Raw genomic sequence first — 20,297 nt, 5'->3', positions numbered from 1 at the left:
ACATTTTCACACTTAGAAGGGAAGACAAAAAAGGGAACACTAAATAACTTCGTTACTTTTCAAGATAAACAAATGAAATTTGGTATATCGATAGAATAGTTATAAGAGCATCTTTTAACGTATTTTATTGTTTTCCATTACTTTCGGTTTAACAGGAAATGACGCTAACTTTCTTATTTTAAATGGGACAGTTGGTATATTATGACGTATTTCGATAAAAAAATATTATTCTGAAAACAATAATAATGTATTTTCTACTTTTTTTTTATACTCATAGAAAAATATATTTTTTTTAAATTTTAAAATAAGGTGCCATGAATGCGTTCAAAGTTTTAATTTATCAATCTCCTATAAAAAAAAATACATTTCTACTTAAAAAACGCGGAAATACCATTAAAAATATGTTTAAGATCGAAGAAAAATTTCAATATTTTTTTCCCCGTAGTAACTTTTAATTGAATCTCTTAACGAAGTGTTTTCAAAATATTAGGCTGCCTTAATTTAAAAAAGGACCAAATTATTTCATAATTGAAAATATAACTGGTTTTTATCCGTAGAAATAAGGTAAAATAATATGTAAAAACAAACCTCTAACCCCTCCAAAATGGCCGTTACCGCTACCTTTTAATGGACACAAAGAAATCTCGGGTGAAAAAAGACCATGTCCGTTTATCCAAACATTTCCCACCTACAAAGTAAATTCATATAAATAAATCTATAGTAATACAATATAACAATTATTATAAAAGGGGCTTATAGAATTGTCAGGCTATAATATTCAATTTTATTTTTTTATATTGGGTTTCTTCCTAACGAGGTGGTGTAGGGCCAGGTCCGTGGATTTGCCCGCCTGATAGGCGTATTGGTGCACATGCAGTGGTTTGTTGACCAGGATGCTTTCCTTAAGGTAACCGATCAATCAGCCTCTCCATCGCCTTCAGCATAAAGCTGGTAAGGCTGATAGGTCGGTACGATTTGGGATCTGTAAAATCGCTTTTTCCGGGTTTCGGAATGAAGACGACTTTCACTTGACGGCATAACTTTGGGACGTAGCCCTGAGCAAGGGACGACCTAAATAGTCTGACTAAGTGTGGGGTTAGTACTTCTAACCCGTTTTGCAAAAGGCATGGATATAATCCATCCGTGCCCGGAGATTTGAAGGGGGGGAATGTCTTGATTGCCCATTTCACCCTCTCGTAGGTAATTATTCTTCTAGCAGTCTCGAACTCTAAGCGAATCGGAGCCCGAGAACAGCTAGGAGGATCGCGAGACGAGTTGGAGTCTGGGAAGTGGGTGCGCAGCATGATCTCCAGTGACTCTCGCTCATTGGTAGTGAAGCCGCCATCTGGAAGTGACAACGACTCCAATTTAGTTCCAGGTTCCTTGGACAGTACTTTGCACAGTCGTGCTGCGTATGGTGTGTTTTCAACGTCATCGCAGAACCGCCTCCAGCACTGTCTTTTGGAGTCCCTGAGTGTCTTTTTGTATTGCCTTTGAGCTGCGTGGAACGCATCCCAGTCAGTGGCAAGCTTAGTGCGCTCAGCCCTGCGAAGGAGCCGACGCGTAGTGTCACGAAGCTTTTCCATGTTCCTGTTCCACCAGGCATTCTTGGCATTGGCGGGTCTCCGTCTGAGGGGACAGCTGCCCTCGAATGCCACGACTATCGCACGAGTCAGGTTGACAGTCCCGATCTCTGTGTCGGCCGGAAGTGTGTACCTTGCCGGCATGTCCGCAAGATCACCGACTAGTTCCTCTCGAAAGTGGTCCCAGTCAGTGCACCTTGGGTTTCTGTAGGCTGAGGTATCGCACCGAGCCTGCTTCTTTAATTCAAAAAGAATGTGCCTGTGGACATTGTGACCTCGAGGGACACTCTCCATGAGCTAAAAAGGTTCACAGTACTAGGTGAACAGATAAGTAAGGTCAATAATTGATTGACTCTATTGCAGTAGAAAGTTGGGACACTGCCTCGGTTGAGTAGTTCTAGGCCATTTGAGCACAGGAAGTTAACCAGGGAGCGGCCTCTTGGGTTCTCATCTCCGCATCCCCAAAGGCCGTGATGTGAATTCAAATCGCAGCCCATGAGAAGCGGGAGACCCAGTATTTGACCACAGCAGGGAGGGGGGTGATTCAATTTCGATGGGAAAGTAGGCAGAGCAGACTACCAGATCCTTTCCCGTGTCCATTGACAGTTTGACGGCTACTAGGTCCCTTGTACAGAGACCTGAGAAGAGAAAGCACCGCACATTCCTAGTAAGGATGATTGCGCGGTGATTCTCACAAGGTACATGTTCATGTATTGTGCCGCCAGTTAAACCCAGGCCTTTAACAGAGCCCTGGTAAGTCCAGGGCTCTTGTAATAAGGCGACGTCGATATGGAGCTCAGTGAGCCTTTTATTTTATTTTATTTTTATTACACCACTCCACAGAAAAAATTCCAATTATTGAGTGGGGGAAAAAAATACAATATTATACAAATTACAATCCAAAACTAGAGAAAAAAAAAAGAATAAATTATTAATAGCAATAGTTTCCTACAATATTATACAATACTTAAATAAAAAATAAATACTTTAATAATAAAATAATTTTGTTTATGTCTACTATCTAGGAAAAGCGTACTCTTTTAATTTCGGACAAACTGCAGTTGAATATGTCACATTGATCCTGAACAGAATTAAAAGTGCCACATGCTCTACGCATCGGAGAATATTTACAAATATTCGTTCTAGGTCTAGATAGGTAAAATGTGTCAGAATTTCTAGATGATATGCGGGGCACATGAAGATTTACATGTCGTAATAAGTCTGGCGAATCAATTTTACTATTAAGAAGTTTAAATAAAAATTTCAGATCACAGCAGATTTTCGCCCCTCCTCAAGACTACTAAAGGAGTACCTTACTAGTAGGCGTTGATGTGAAAAACCAAAGGGCCATCGTCTACGGATAGCCCTGGCCCCTCGGAAGCTGCGGTGTCAGCAGTAGTGGCCTTTTCTAAGTCGGCGACCGAGGGCGCAGGGGCCACTGTGGAAGTAGCCACCCTGGTGTCATCAGCCGCTTTCCTGCTCTCGATAAGGGAGACAGAGGCCCTGGTGATGCTATAAAATAGCGAGCCCTGTCTCTCCCTTATCGTTTTGGCCGATCCCTCATTCACCCCACCACCAGCCTGAGGTTCTTAGCCTCTTCCTTGCGCTCCCACACTCTCCACTGGGAGCACGGGAGGCTAGGATTTTGAAGCTCCAGAAGGCTCAGGGTGTCCTTTTCAGACTTATATCTAATACCCGGGATCCTTAAGATGGCCCGGCGTAAGGGAAGCGTGGAGGGATCCACTGTTATCAGCGTAACCCTCTCCCAAGGGGAAAGACTTGGGAGTGCCCGACGGAGCCACTCCAGACTTTCCTGGTTCGCGGCCGTTAACAGAATGTGGTTCCTGATCAGAATTGCAGTGACTGTGCCTCACTGCCGGACGAAGTCCGCAGTATGGCCTCAGTCACCGAGTCCACGAATTGTAGCAGCTGTTCGCCAGTGAAACCGGCTATCCCGTTCTCTCGGGCTGTCCCGTTCGGCACACTGCCAGCTGCAGCTTCGCGCTGCCGACCGATCGCGCATAGCTGACTTGAGGCCGGGACTCAGCGGTCCGCGGTCTCTTAGCCCCGCCAGTGCGCTCGGTAGGCGTAGACCAGGGTGTCCTGAACCTTTTGGTGCCTGGTCCCTCCTTAGTGGAAGCCCCAGGCTTGCAAGCCTCTGAGGGAGTAGGTGCCAGGGCCGCCGCGGAAGCCGAGTCCAGGAAGCCCTTGGCCTCTTCTGCAGCCCTAGCCTTCCTTCTCCTTCTTTTCTCAGAACCGCAGAGGTCCTTTCTTTTCAGCTGTGCCCTGTTGAGAGCTCCAGCTAGATCGTCAATGTTGACTACGGAGATTTCCGGGTTCCCTGCTGAGACAGAGCCCTCGGGGGTGGAAGAATATGTGGGCCCATCAGAGGAAGGGCCCGCAACAGGAGCTGAAGGAAAGGTGTGCTCTCTGATGTATTAGAGCCCGCCATAGTGGAGGGGGAACAAAGGAGAGAAAGAGTTTTTTTGGTTTTTTGATGGTCCATGTTGGTCCCACGAGTATAACGGAATAGCGGTCCACCCAGGCAGAGACATTTACCTGGGTAAGTCGCCCGGTATTCCAGAGGGAACGTCTGCGACCGTGTTTTGCCCCACGGCCATTCATCCCTCGGCACGTTGCCTACACACCTTGGATTGGAACACTAAGAAAGAAAAACAGCAGGCCGAGAGCGGCAGATAGTAAGCAGAAAGAAGAAAAAGCAGAGGCACATCCAAGAATAGCGGACGAAAGGTGTGACTCTAGTCCAACAATCCCAAATGTTATTGCCGGGGAGTTTATCGACGTCCAGTCTAGATCTACAGGATTTAGTTTCAACAGGGTTACCGCGTGAAGGATGCAGGCTAGGCCTGCACACTCCCGCTCATTGACGGGAGTATCCTGTAGTCTTGGTAGTTTGATGACTATGGAGGTGCTAGCCAAGAAGAAAAACAAAAAGGTCTCCGTGCAGGTCCAACAAACTACCCAAGAGGTGTGCTAGGGACCGTTCAGCCTTACGCCGATTAGAGCCCAGACCACCTCCCCAACCCCGAGTGGATCCTTTTTTCTGATGAGGCTACATTTACCCTAAATGGTCATGTTAATAAGCAGAACTGTCGCTACTGGTCTGACGAAAACCCACACTGGGTAAGGGAAACTAATACACAATATCCCCAGAAAACTAATGTTTGGGCTGGCATAATTGACAGGCAAGTTATAGGGCACATATTCTTCAATGATACTTTAACTGGGGAAAGATATCTAGAATTTCTTGAACATGAACTAGTTCCAGTCTTACGTGCCTTATATCCGAGTCAGTTCGATCCAGATTTGTATGATGAAAGAATCTGGATACAACAAGATGGTGCTCCCCCACATTGTGCCCGTAATGTACGCCAGTATTTAGATGACAATTTTCCAAACAGATGGATTGGTAGAAGGGGTGCAATCGAGTGGCCGGCACGTTCTCCCGATCTCACCCCACTTGATTTTTTTCTGTGGGGACATTTGAAAAGTCAAATTTATATGAGCAAACCAGGAAACCTAGACGAACTCAAAGAACGTATTAGGCAAGAAATCCGACAAATATCTCCAGAAGTGTTAGAAAATGTCAGAAACGAATTTTATTATCGTCTTGGGCTTTGCCAACAAGTAAATGGTGCTCATTTTGAGCATTTTATACATTAAACGCAACTTTTAATAATTTAATGGTTTTTATTTTTTTTCGTATTTCTCCTTTAGATAATCACAAAAGTAAATAGGGCTATTTAATCAAGAAAAAGGGCTCTTTTCAATGAGAGTTTAAAAAAAGTGGCTTTCCATTTGAAAAAAAAAGTTTGAGTTAATTTGGACTCCCCCTGTAGGTGAAAAAATACAAAAACTATCTTGAAATGTGAAAAAAAATAAACAAAAATCGACGGGTCTCAGCAATTTTGCGAGATAAATTTTGATTAGTTTTAACTGAATTTATTCCAGTTAAAGTCACCACACTGTAGATCAAATGTGCCCAAGAACCGAAATTATTCAAAAACAAATATATGTCAACAAAAAATGGATAACCGCTGAGATTAGAGAACTCATGAAGGAAAGAGATAACCTATACAACAGAGCTACAATCACTAGAAACGAAAATATATGGGATGAATATATAAGGCAAAAAGAAACTTCATTGTAAATAAAATCAGAGTGGAGAAGGAGATTTTTTTGCAGAATGCATAGATTCCAAAAAAACAATCCTAAAAAATTGTGGAGAAATTTAAAGACCTTTCTACTAAATAAAAAGCAAACCCTACCTGAGCAAATTACCTTTACATCAGAGATAGTCCAGGAAGAAGCAGAAATATCTTATAGATTTAATAAATATTTTATTGAGAGTGTGAAACAGATTATACGGGATATACCATAGGTAACTGATAGATTAAACAATCCTATATTGCCACCTGGACATCATATATTTTCAAAATTTGAAAAAGTTACTATGTCGAAAATGAAAGAAATCCCCAAAAAATTTTAAAATGTCGCAGGTGGTGAACGTCGTATTTCAAAGAAAGTTCTCTGTGATGTCTCTTGTGTAGTTGGTAATTAACTGTTTTCGAGATATTATTGATATCTCACTGATTAATGGTAGATTTCCCGAATCTTGGAAATTGTCTACTGTTGTTCCTGTTCCTAAAGTTCAAAATAGCAAAGAGTACAATGAGTTCTGACCTATTAACACATGTGCTTATTTATGAGAAGCTCCTTGAGTGTCCTGCGTAAAGGAACAACTTCTTGATTTTTGTGACAAAAATGCAATAATAGTTCCCAATCAGTTGGGGTTTTGTGAGAATCACTCCTGCGAGTCTGTAATTGTTAATATTTGTGATGATTTTCCCAAAGCCACTGACTGTGATAACATTATTTTAGCAGTGGTCCTAGATTTTAAAAGAGCATTTGAAACTATTGACAGACTAATTTTAATATGAAAACTTATACTGTTAAGAGTCAGGAGTAGCGTTTGTTTATTTGAGTTAATTTTGAGGTACCACAGAAAACTGTTTTGGGGCCGATATAATAATATAACAAATGAACTCAATAACTTGTTTGATTGGCTTTGCGAAAATAAGTTAAGTTTAAATGCGGCAAAATAAAAAATCTGTGTATTCGCTAAAAACTAAGCAGGGAAACTTTGCAACGAACATGTAAAATTATATTTTCTGTAATCCTCCTGATAATTTTGTTCAGTTTCATTTCTACTACCTCTAGAACACATAGGCAACATCGCAATACGTCACCAACACGCGCGCGAATATCCTCCTGGTCGCCAGTTGTTTATCAGCAACCGTCCGAATATTAACGTAAAAATTCTATGATTTTCTGGCTTTGCAAAATCATACTGTGCAGAAAGTCCCAGAGCACAAAAATTGGTAAGTACATGTCTAAAGGCTTATACTATAACCGATTGCAATTTGTAGTTGTTAAAATAACGGGTTTAAACAAGGATAGCAATAAAAAAAACATTGTTTACATGTGCACTGATCACGTGGAATTGGGTATACTTTGCACCGCTCAAGTGGTGCAAAGTATCCCCAACTTGCAAGTGGTGTAAAGTATCCCCTACTTGTCACGTCCAAACTATTTTCATTCGCAAGAGTAAAAGGTAAATGGTTTTCAGAAAATGCCCAGACGTTATATAAGGAAACTGGGATCTCGCAGATATGACGACTACTCAGAAGAAGATTTGGAGGCATGTTTGTCAGCAATACAAGATGGCATGAGCACAAGAGTTGCCGCTGAATCCTTTAACATTCCAAGGAGAACTATTTTTTACAAATTAAAAAGAACACAAGCTAGAAAACCTGGATACCCATCAATTTTCTCTTAGAGGAAAGATGTTTCGTACAATGCATTCATAGCCTTAGTGATTCTGGTTTTCCTGTTACTGGAATGGAATTGCGACAAATAATCAAGAGCTATTTAAATCGCAAAGGAAAAAAAATTACTCGTTTTAGGGATAATACTCCAGGTATCGATTGGGTCAAATAATTTTTAACTCGTCATAAGGACCTTACTGCAAGGATAGCCTCGAACATAAAAAGAAGTAGAGCAGCACTCAATGCAAACCAAATGACTGAATACATAGAAAATCTAAAACATTAACTGGTGTAGAGCCGCATGCTATTTTTAATTATGACGAGACAAACTTAACCGATGACCCCGGTCAAAAAAAGATATTAACTAAACGTGGTGTTAAGTATTCCGAAAGAATTCTTAATGCCTCAAAGAGTAGCATTTCTCTTACGATTTGTGAAAATGCATCTGGTGAGCTTCTACCTCCTTATGTGGTGTACAAATCCAAGCATTTGTGGGACACCTGGACTGAGAATGGTCCCTCTAGTACGCGTTATGCAAATACTGCATCTGGTTGGTTCGAATCACAGACATTTGCAAATTGGTTCAGCACTCTCCTATTGCCCAGGCTTAAAAAAATTCAGGGAAAGAAGGTCGTTTTAGGAGACAATTTGTCTTCTCATATTAATGATGAAGTCCTCGATTTATGTCGAAGACACGACATTGATTTTGTGTTTGCCTCCGAACAGCACCCATGTTAAACAACCGCTAGATGCCGCGTTATTTGCCCCCATTAAAAGAGCCTGGAGAGACATTTTATCTCAATATAAGGAAACTCAGGAAGGGAGTAGATCAAATGTACTTGAGAAATAGCATTTTCCAATGCTTTTACGATCATTAATGGAAAAAGTTCAAAAGAATAGCGCTGAGATATTAAAGTCGGGATTTAGGAAATGCGGTATCGTCCCTTGCGATGTAACACCGCTCTTGGAGCGGTTAACAATAACTAAGCAATCTAATATGACAACTGCTAGCGACACAAATAAATCAAGTTCGTCGGATATCGAAAACACTTTCATTAAGTATTTAGAAGATAAAAGACAGGAAGCCACACAGTTTAAGCCACGTAGGAAGAAGAAAATAACGGTTTCAGCAGGATACAGTATTTCACATTCTGAAATTAGTTTAACAGATCTAACTGGAGCATCTACATCCACACCTTTTCAAGCTGTTGAACCAGACATCGTAGATGATTCAGAGGAGGACATTGTTTTGGACGACCACTTTCCACTAGGCAGGGATTCATCAGATGATGAAATAAATGAGATGCAAGAGATGGAAGAATAAAAAGAATTTAGTGAAAAACTCGTCTCAGGTTCTCTTGGAACAAATATTGTCGAAAAAGTCAAAAACTCTGAATTAGATGATGTTAAAAAAGTTGTTGGTGAGTACGTTTTATTTTCCTCTGAAGATCATGTTTATCCTGGAGTGATAACAGCAATAGAAAACGATGGAGCGATGATCAATGCTATGGCCAGATCGATAAAGTTTTGGAAATGGCCAGAAAGACGTAACGAAATATGGTATTCGTGGGACAACGTAATTGGTGCCATTAGCCCTCCCAAGAAAATGTCCAAACGAGGATTGTACATTGTCCCAGAATGCGACGAATTGTGGTGGGATTAGTTTCAAACGTTGTATTTTTACTATTATAATGTTATAATAAAGTTTGTTCATTTAAATTTTATGCTTGTTTCATAAATATATATAGGTAGGTAAATTTAAATTCACAAAACTTGGCCCACGAATATTTTTTCGCATTTAATTGGTGCAAAGTTTGAAATAATAAGGGTTTTCTATGCACCAGCAAGCATTTAGTAGCCAAATATTAATAAAATATTAAGTGGTGCAAAGTATGACTTTTTTAGGGTATACTTTGCACCACTAATAAAACTAGGTTGTTCTCTTGGTTAGGCAATATACGTTACAAATAGTTATAATCAGAGTTATATTACAACCTGCTCAATTGATATTTATAATAAAAAGTTCAGATCTTCTTTCGAGTGACGTTACATCCTAACTAATAAAATAAAGTTGAAGAAGTAGTCCATACTTGCGATTAATGACTAAAAACAAAATAAAAATTACTAAAGATTTTTAGTCACTTTCTCATGCATCTTAATATGCCCTTTTTATTTATTGTTAGTAATTTTAACCTTTGACCTTGCCAGAAGCACTGTGGCTTTTTATGTGTTGTGATGAAAACCCTCATTGTATATCCCTGATGATGGACATCTTATATGTCCGAAACATGTAGGATAGATGGTTTTTCTAATAAATTTAGTGGAGGATGACAGAAACTATTTTAGTTACCATTTAATAAAATAAAACTAAAAAAAAATGGTGCAAAGTAACCCCGTTTTACGGTATTCTAAATGCTAATTTAGATTTTAATGTAAATAGAAATAGACAATATGGATATTACTATAAATGGAGAAAATATTCACTATGAGAAAGAAATTAATCTCTATAATTATATCTCGGTACTATTCTAGATGCTAACTTAGATTTTAATGCAGACTACATAACGCGAAAATTTTCTAAAAAGTTTGGATTTATAACGAGAGTGGGAAAAAATCTCTCAATGCATATTAAATTACTTCTTTTTAACACAATTGCACTTCCTCATTTACAGTATTGTTCAACTCTGTTGTATTTTCTACCCGAATACAGGATTCACCAATTACAAAATAAAGCTTTGAGACTGATGACTATGAGTATGATGTCTGTATGTCAACGTATAATGTTTATTTGTTTATATTTAAATTAAAACTTCATTTGTTTCCTAACTATATCTGTGATAAGTTGAGAGTCTTTAGGGATGTTCATAAACCGTACAGACTTTATACTGATAAATAGATGCAACACTGGTCAAATGTTCAGTTCAACGAATTACCTGTGATTATTAAAACGTGTGATAACTTAAACCAATTTAAAAGGATTTTGAGAAAAGTCATTTTAGTTAGGGCATAGTAAGATCGTTTTTTTTTAGATTTAGTTTTACTGTTTTATTATTATTATTTTACCCTTAGCTTAAGTTTTATTTATACAGTTTTAATAATATTTTTATTAATACCAGTTTTTTGTTAGTTTTTTTTACACTCATTTATTGTAAATTAGTTATTTTATTTTTTACATTAGTTATGATTACCATATTTATAGTCATTTTGAATGGAGTATTAATGCTAAATAAATACCTCATTCATTCATATTTTTAATATGGGTATCAAGATAGTATAGAAGTATACAAATTGTTTATGTAAGCCGATTTGTTGTCTACTTTTTTGTATCTTATGTCTAATATTTATAAAAGTTTCGAACCGGAATTGCACTTCAAATTGAGAATGTGATACAGCGAGCCGCAGATGCAACAAAATTAAGCACAACAAAGATCGCAAATATAAAGAAGAATGGGATAAAATCAGATCAGGATTACGCAGCCCGTATATCTTCCAAGCAAAAGACAGCAAAAACCAAAATTACAACATATTTGAAACATAGAATTCGAAACACAATTTATTCTATGTACGCCAGAAAAGAATATGTAATATTGGCAACAATAAGAGAAAAGTTCAGGGAAGAAATTGAATATTTTGAGTTTTCCATTGACTCCTTAAGAAGATGGATCAATAGTATAGGCTTCAAGTGGAAAAAAATCAAATAACAGAAAATATTTGATGGACTTGCCAAATATTGTTCATAAAAGAATCAATTTTTTAAGGGAGTGTATCAAAAATAGAAATGTAGGTCCGGAAGGTTTCACTCCAGTTTTCATTGACGAGACGTGGATTTTTAGCAAGGGATCATTTCGTAGTAGCTGGCAAGATGACACTAAGCACACGGATTCAAGGAAAAACAGTGAAGGTAAAAATTATCTGGTTATCTTTTTAGATTTTTTTTGAATAAAAACTATTGCCCTTTTAAGGGCCCGCTAACTTCATAATTTCATCTGTTTCATAGTTTCATATAATTTCTCATGGAGATTATCATGACAATATGAACAGGAAAAACTTCGAAAACTGGTTTAAAACTCAGCAATGGTCCCAAATCTTCCCCCAAAGTCATTTATAATCATGGACAATGCAAGTTACCATTCTGGTTTATTAGAAGAAATCCCGAGAAAATCTTGGATAAAGCAGAGACTGACCGAGTGGTTGAAGAAAAAGAATATTGAAAGATAAAATATGAAGTATTGCACACAGAAACTGCCTTAGTGAAAAAAAGTACTTTGTTGATGAATATGTTAAACCTTTAGGACACAAAATTTTGCGGCTGCCACCATATCATTGCCAGTTTAATGCAATTGAATGTGACGAATAATGGAATGTAAACGAAAATATGATCAATATATTTCCAATTTTAAGGGGTCACCTTCAGAAGTTCTGACTACATGGGAAAGGGTAATGAACGAAATTTCTATAGATCATTGGCAAAAATATGTTTTTCATACAGAAAAAGTAATTGAAAAGGCTTGGGAGGCAATACAAATGTGTGATGCCTATGACATTCTGCCACTTGTGATTACGACTGACGAAGACAATATCTGTGATTTCAGTTCTGACTCTGACGAGATTGATTAAGCTTTTTTTGTTCTAGCAAATTTTATTTTATGATCGTCGTTTAAGTATTCAATCATATCGTTGCAATTTCATTAACTTGGTAATGCAATATGGCGTGTTTTTTTTGAGTTTGTACGTCTTATTTTTTAGAATGGTATTTTCATTTTAATGTGTTAACATATTCCTTCAAGCAACATTTTTTTCATGAACAAGTAAATTAAATTGTCAGTATTCCCAGTGAGTTAAAATAATTTTATACCATTATTCACAATTTTTGTAAGCTCGGTTTTGCTACGTCTACTGCTCGTGCCGAATTCTACTTTTCAAATATGTTGTAGATTTGGTTTTTGCGGTCTTTTGCTTGGAAAATATATGAGCAGCGTAATCCTGATCTGATTTTATCCTATTCTTCTTTATATTTACGATCGTTGTTGTGCTCAATTTTGTTGCATCTGCGGCTCGCTCTATCACATTCTCAATTTGAAGTGCAATTCCGTTTCGGACTTGTCGTTTATTTCACATTATTTATAATTAATTATAATAATATTTGTTAATTGTTAAGTTTGTTAATAATACAAAAAATACTACAAAATTTTTTATTTTTTTTGGGAATGAAAGTATATACACGAATATAAAAATATAATAACATGCTGCTAAAATAAATCATTTGTTAATTTCTGAACGTATAAAAATACATAGCAGACTATTAATTTCTGAAGGCGATGGTAGAGTTTCTAACCTAATATTGATTGGCAAAAATATCTACGCCATACGTTTTTTCTCACCTAGATGACGCAACTACAAATGGGTATAATTTCGACTTTACTGACATTGCAATTGCCGCCACTGCATTTATTTTAATATGTGATCATCTTAAGAAAGCTCAAAAAAAGAAAAGACAACGCTAGTGGACAACAAGGCTATTTCAGAGTCGAAAAAAGTATAGTGAAAGTGTTCTAATAAATGAATGTCTGGTTCTCGACAATTTAACATTTTTTGCCGAATGTTATCCGAAGACTTTGAATATCTTATAAATTTAATTGGCTTCAAAACAGAGAAACGTGATACAAACTATAGGGAGGCGATTCCAGTGAAAGCAAGATTGGCTGTAGTTTCTTACAACTGGAGATGCATATGCTAATGGGTTAGATGAAGCATTATGTGAGCAAACATGCACATTTCGGCTATTAGCTATTTCTTGTCAAGCGTCATATTTTTTTGTTTTTTAGGTGGTAATTGTTATTGGTTAGATTCCACAGATCCGGCTTAGATTCATAAAGATTTATTAACCTAATTATTTTTTCATGAGTCCACTCATTACATTCTTAAACACACGATTACCAAAAACAACGATGGTCGAATTCGATTTATCCTATACATGTGATAGCCAATGTTAATTAAACCAGATATCAAAAAAAATTAAATAACTTCTAAATTCCATATTATTAAATGACTTACATCTAATCTTCTAGCCACTTCATTAACCAGTCCGATATTCTCAGACCACACGGATGCACCTAAGCCTTGCCTACGATTATTTGTTAAACTGACTGCTTCTTCAATTGATCTAAATGGTACTAATGTTACTGTGCCATCATTTTTCTCAGATGTAAAAACTGACTGGGACACTTTAGCACCTGTAAAAAAAAATAAAAAATAATAGTGTATAATGTTGCAATAATAATTGCAAAATTGCAATTTAAATACCAATTATAATAGTAGGTGAACCATTATTATCCTTCTGGAACACTTTAATCCCTAATGAGTTGGCCTTATTAACAATATTTGCCTGATTATTAAGAAATTCCTCACTAGAAGGGCATACGATATCGGAACTGTCAATAGCCTCTACCTTTTTTGTAAATTTATCTGTAAATTTTACAAAAACGCTTTCTTGGATCAAAATGGTATTCACTGACCAAGGTAGCTAAAACCAATTAAATTAGTTTTTAACAACAAATTTTCGTTTAACATACCATTCCGTGATATCCCCAAACGGCCTCAATGGCATTTTCCACGGTCGAATTCAAGTCGGCATCCTGAAATACCAACATGGCTGCTTTTTGGGCTAGAATTAAAATAATGCTACTATACAAAATAGTTCTCTATAGAGGTCTACAGCTTACATACGTATTAAAGAAAGAAAATTATATTTGCCATAATCTTTGCTTTCACTTTGGAGATTTGCGAAAATGACTGGAATTGTTAGTCTATTGGTTGCCTCATGATAACACTTTAAGTTCTCTGTGTAGGAACATACATGGAGTATTAAATTTTTTGGAAAACTGAAATAAAAATATTAAAATGTTATAAGATATTTGAGATTTTAATTGCAATTTTAATGTTGTTAACAGAAATTCTAGAAGATTCAAATAGAATATTAAATGCATCAATTTAGTTACATTTTAAATACAATTTTTTGCGTTATTTTGAATGAAGATTTATCTTTTTTAGTTCCTAGATTAAATAGATAAAATTTAGATGGGTTTCTAGATTAGGAGATTTGGAAAACGCATCTAAATTTTATTATCAATGCATTGATGTAAAAAATATCAATGTTTTTGGAATATTTAAAATACCAAATTTATGCTGACACCTGCAAGGTCTAAGTAGTATATCCACTGTGTAAGAAATATTACACCCAGAAAGAATAAATTCTTTAACTAAATTATTTGGCCATGATCTAGTTACATCAAGAATGAAACGATAACAAGTAATAAGAACAAAATTAATAATGTATTTGGCGACCCCGCAGCTAATTACACTCCTGTATACCTCTAGGCATCGACAAAATGAGATGATCGATGTCTGGTTGTGGCACCTCATTTCAAGCAATTCGAACATCGTGGATTAGCTGTTCCAAAGTCTGTGGCGGATGGTTCCAAGTAGTTAGTCTCTTCCCCATCATACCCCACATATGTTCGATGGGATTTAAATCCGGTGAGTGGGTGGCACGGTAAAACAGTAACACCTGCTTCTTGAAGAGCGTCCGTAGTATGACAATATAAGGACGTGCGTTATCTTGATAAAATAGGTCGTGTGGACGGCCCTCTAGATAAGGCAGTAAAATGGTTTGTAGAAAATCATCAACATAACGCGCAGCAGTCATTTTGCCTCGAACAAAGAGAAAGGGTGATCGGCTACCATAGGCAATATCCCCCCAAATGTTAACTCCCAATGTTGCCGCTCTCTACTCTAGTTCAAACGTTGACGACAGTGGTCCGCCGACGAAGCACGATTAGTGCTTCCCCTAACTGTGAACGGTCTTCTCCTCTCTCCAACCAACTTTCTACTTTTTTCTCTCCAACTTTCAACCTTCTCCTCCAAACGGTCTTGTAAGATTAGATGTCTGAAGCGCCTATATTGAGGCTTTGTGGTACGCTTCTGTTGACCAGTTGACCTATGTACAGGGTTTTTCCGAACGCTCGATGTTTAAAAACAGTGCATAACCAAAGCAAGTATCATACAGCCGTTAAATTTCAGAGTACTCAGTCATTAGTGACATTTTACTATGGAACGCTACACGATTAAACAACGCTTAGAAGTCGTTAAAACTTTAATATTAATATATCAATGTTCAGTTCGCCAAACGTTGCGTTTAATTTATGGTATTCACGATAGTCTTGCAGGGTCAACAATTCGTTGTCTAATAACGAAATTCGAACCAACCAAGCAAGACCTATACATCATCAAATTAAAAGAAGTCGTCCATATTCTCAAAGAGACTCTGATATAAATAAATCAAAAGAGAACAACACAAAATATCGGTCTCTGTCTAAACGACATTTTTTAAATATTTTACATTTTTTGGTAGTTTTAAATATTCATACATATTTATATAAAATTGTTTATATTAGCCGGTCAAGGTGTTTGCGATGGATTTTAAGCTCACGTTTGCTATAAGTTCGCAAGGTCGAAATTAGTAAATAGTTAAAATTATGATTACGATGCTCACCTTGATTTGTATAATTACCTCGAATTGTTATCTTAAGACTGATATAAATAGTTGTTAATTTTTGTGAATAAACCAGTATTGAATTCTACAATCAAGTGGTTCTCTACTCAACCTATTACGGCCAAGCCACCCTTGCCTGTAAACCTATAGTGAGGCTGCTATAGGGTAATAGGGAATAAGAAAGGTTTAGGGATAAGCCCTACATCTTTTCATGGTCCTTCGAGCTTTTAATTGAACCAGGAGTTGCCGCCCACGACGCCGCCTCCATCTTCAAATTAAACAAAAGCAGTTGCCGCCCACGACGCCGCCTCCATCTTCAAATTAAACAAAAGGAGTTGCCGCCCACGACGCCGCCTCCATCTTCAAATTAAACCAAAGGAGTTGCCGCCCACGACGCCGCCTTCATCTTCAAATAAACCAAAGGAGTTGCCGCCCACGACGCCGCCTCCATCTTTGAGTTAAACAAAAGGAGTTGCCGCCCACGACGCCGCCTCCATCTTCAAATTAAGCCAAAGGAGTTGCCGCCCACGACGCCGCCTCCATCTTCAAGTTAAACCAAAGGAGTTGCCGCCCACGACGCCGCCTCCATCTTAAAGTCAAGCCAGGAGTAACCGCCAAAAAGAGCCGTCTCCATCTTCAAATCAAAGCAGCCAAAGCAGACAAGTCAGTCAAAGCAAAGCAGTCAAAGCAATCAAGCCAATCGAAGCAGTCGAGCCAATCAAAGCAGTTAAAGCAGTCAAGCTAGTCAAAGCAGACAAGTCAGTCAAGCCAAAACAGCCGCGCCCATCATCGAGAAAGCAATGGAAGAAACGAATAAAATTGCCCTCCGCCAGCAGGAGCTAGCGGGAGAATTAGAACAACTTCTAACCAATGTAAAGAAAGATTCAAACTCAAGAAAAACATCATCATATATTACTCAGAGAAACCAACAGGGAGACAGAATATGGGACGCAATTGTAGAAAATGACGAGAAGCTTAGAAAAATCGGAGAATTCAGTCATAGTTACTTCACGAAGAAATACTTGGACCAAATTAAGGGATTGTACGATAATTTAAAAAGCCATTTGAAGACGTGCAAAAAACCAGAAGAAGAAAAGAAGCCTGAAGAAGACGAAGCAATACTAAGACGAAAAGAAGTAGTAGTCCAAGAGTTTCAATTTTTGATTGAAGAAATTGAAGAAGAACTCTGCAGAGATAAACCTACAACTCGCTATGAATTTCTGAAAGAAGACACCAAGAATCAATGGGGTCCCATTCAGCAACTTCACAACGAGATCCTCTGCAAAGGCATTACAAGCAAGGAATATTTATCTGCCCACCGTCTAATTAAAAGGTCATACGATGATATTATAGAGAAGCTAGACGAAAAAATAAAGGAGGGCCAAAATCTATCAAACAACACACCCATCCCAACAATTAACATTCCAACATTCAACGGACTGTACGAAGAATGGCCCACGTTTGACGATCTTTTTACCAGGATAATTCATCGAAATGACAAATTATCAAATGCACAGAAGCTCCAGCACCTGAAATCCCTTCTTCGAGGAGAAGCACAAAGCACTATCAAGCACCTACTTGCAACAGATGGAAACTACCCTGCAGCATGGAATTTATTGAAGCAGAGATATCAAAACAAACGTCTCATTGTATCAAAATTAGTAGACAAGATTTATGAGTTTCCGACAATTACGTACGAATCAGTGCCAAAACTTAAACAACTGTATAATGTCATAACCGAATGCCTAGAAGGCATTAGGAATCTAGGCTACGACACGTCATCGTGGTACCCGATAGTAGGAAGAATAATATGCAGAAAATGGGACCAGGAAACGACAAAAATCTACGAGAAAACTTTAGAAGACCCTCTAGAAGTCGCCACACTAGAAGACATTTTAGAATTTTTAAAAAGAAGATTTCAGTCACTTGAAGCACTCAACTCAGAAAAAAAAGATAGATTCCCAAGAGATCAAGTATGCCAACTATGCTACCGAGGACATAATATTTGGCGCTGCAATCTATTTTTGCGCCAATCACCAATGGACCGAATGAAGATGATAAAAGATCATCAACTATGTACCAGATGTTTAAGCCATAATTCGAGAGATAGTTGCACCGCAACAAGCAACTGCAAAATCTGCAGTGGACCCCACAATACTTTACTACATCAAGCCCGACAAGCCACTTCAAACGCAAGAAATGGAAACTCCACCTCAAGGCCACAGAACTACCAAAACAGCTTCAGGAGAAACAACGAATCGATCTTCAGGCCCAATATTGTCAACTCTAGATACAATGAATCGAACACAAGAAATAACAATTCAAGAAATCACCCCCAAAGCACTCACCACGCAGCTGAAGAAAGAAACAATACCGATAAAAAAGAAGTTCTACTGGCTACAGCGCTAATACAAGGCACATCATACGACGGCACGTCCCATTTATTAAGAGTGTTAATTGATCAAGGCTCCCAGTCGTCATTTATTTCTGAAGAGGCTGCACAAGCATTAGCTTTACCAAGACAAAAAATACGCGCCGAAATATCAGGAGTCGGCGACAATGAATCAAGTGTTTCCAAGTCAAAAATAAAAGTCCAATTAAGGCCAAGATTTCCCAGCGACTACATACTCACAACAGAATTGCTAGTATTACCAAGGATTACGAAGGCGCTCCCGAGTGAACCGTTAAACGAGATAGACGCAGGAGAATGGGAAAATACTATTCTGGCAGACCCCACATTCAATACAACGGGACCAATCGACGTACTACTAGGAGCAGAAGAACACGGAAAAATAATACTAGAAGGGCTCAAAAAACGGGATGGACTAATAGGACAAAAAACAGAATTTGGTTGGATTATTTCTGGAACAATGATCATCAGTGAAAAGAGTAAACACCTACAAATAAAGAGCATGATATCAAGAACAGAAGAAGATAATCAACTGACCAAATTTTGGGAAATAGAAGAAGTCTCATGTCAACAGCAAATCAAGCCAGAAGACCAAGTGTGTGAGGAACTCTTTCAAAAAACAATAAAAAGAAACAAGGATGGAAGTTATATAGTGAAGCTGCTCTTCAAAAAATATCCACCGCAATTAGGAGAATCAAAATCCCGAGCCATAGCAAGATTTCAACAATTAGAGAAAAAGTTTGTAAAAAATAAGAGCCTCTACGACCAGTATCGACAATTTATGGAAGAATACATAAGGCTTGGGCACATGGAAAGAGTGCCCAAATACGCCTATAATCAAGGAAAATATTACATACCTCATCAAGCTGTCACAAGAGAAGAAAGTACAACTACAAAACTTAGAGTAGTCTTCGACGCATCATGTAAAACAACCAACAAACAAAGTTTAAACGAAAACATGCATACCGGACCCAGATTACAAAATGACCTGGCAGACATTCTACTACGCTGGAGAAAACACAGAATTGGATTTATAGCAGACATAGAAAAAATGTATAGACAAATAAAAGTGGATAGTGCAGATCAGGAATATCAAAGGATTGTCTGGAGAGAGCATCCAGATGAACCACTACAAGAATTCCGATTAACCACAGTAACATACGGAACAGGCCCGGCACGATTCTTAGCCATAAGAACTCTTCACCAACTAGCTCAAGATGAACAAAGAAACTTTAAAAAAGCATCGAAGATTATCCTGGAAGACTTTTATGTTGATGACGTACTTTCGGGTGCTAACAGTGTCACAGAAGCACATGAACTTCAAAATGAACTAATAAAATTACTAAAATCCGGTAATTTTACACTGAGAAAATGGTCCAGCAACTTCAAAGACCTTCTACAAGAAATCCCAGAAGAGCTAAAAGAAAAAAGCACTATTGAAATTGGTGAAGAAGAGGTCAAGAAATCACTAGGAATATTATGGAGTTCAGCTGATGATAGCTTCCATTTTAAAGTCAATGCAATAACAAGAATCAGCAATACTAAAAGACAGATGCTGTCAGAAATCGCGAAGATATTTGACCCATTAGGATGGTTAGCACCCTTTACCATTCGAGCAAAACTAATCATTCAGGATCTATGGCTTCAAAAATTAGCATGGGATGACATTGTCGAAGGAGAACCCTACAAGAAGTGGCAAAAATTTCAAAAAGAAACAACCAGCATTTCAAAAATCAGAATTCCAAGATGGATCCAATACGACAACCAAGAAATTAATCTGGTGGGATTCTGCGATGCGTCCGAAAAGGCATACGGTGCAGTAATATACAGTATAACGAAAAGTGGAAATGAGATTAATATTACTATGCTACAGGCCAAATCCAAAGTGGCTCCAGCAAGAAACC

The 20,297-nt window shown here is 37.8% G+C and overlaps 1 protein-coding gene across 4 annotated transcripts in view; it reads right to left on the bottom strand.

Annotated features, from left to right (window-relative positions):
- LOC126740736 (uncharacterized) overlaps positions 1 to 20,297 on the bottom strand; it is a 112,195-nt gene that overhangs the window by 39,202 nt on the left and 52,696 nt on the right. For 3 of the 4 annotated variants that reach the window (XM_050446891.1, XM_050446892.1, XM_050446893.1), the window contains 5 exons: positions 14,159 to 14,313; positions 14,005 to 14,096; positions 13,736 to 13,955; positions 13,487 to 13,665; positions 589 to 688 (listed from right to left, as the gene is read on the bottom strand). In XM_050446891.1, the coding sequence (XP_050302848.1) occupies positions 589 to 688; positions 13,487 to 13,665; positions 13,736 to 13,955; positions 14,005 to 14,096; positions 14,159 to 14,313 (746 nt within the window). The remainder of the gene's footprint in view (positions 1 to 588; positions 689 to 13,486; positions 13,666 to 13,735; positions 13,956 to 14,004; positions 14,097 to 14,158; positions 14,314 to 20,297) is intronic. The other variant, XM_050446894.1, reaches the window with a different exon arrangement.

This window comes from Anthonomus grandis, chromosome 9 (genome assembly GCF_022605725.1).
Source record: "Anthonomus grandis grandis chromosome 9, icAntGran1.3, whole genome shotgun sequence".
Classification (NCBI taxonomy): Eukaryota; Metazoa; Arthropoda; class Insecta; order Coleoptera; family Curculionidae; genus Anthonomus; species Anthonomus grandis.
This window is presented reverse-complemented; position numbering and strand designations above follow the sequence as displayed.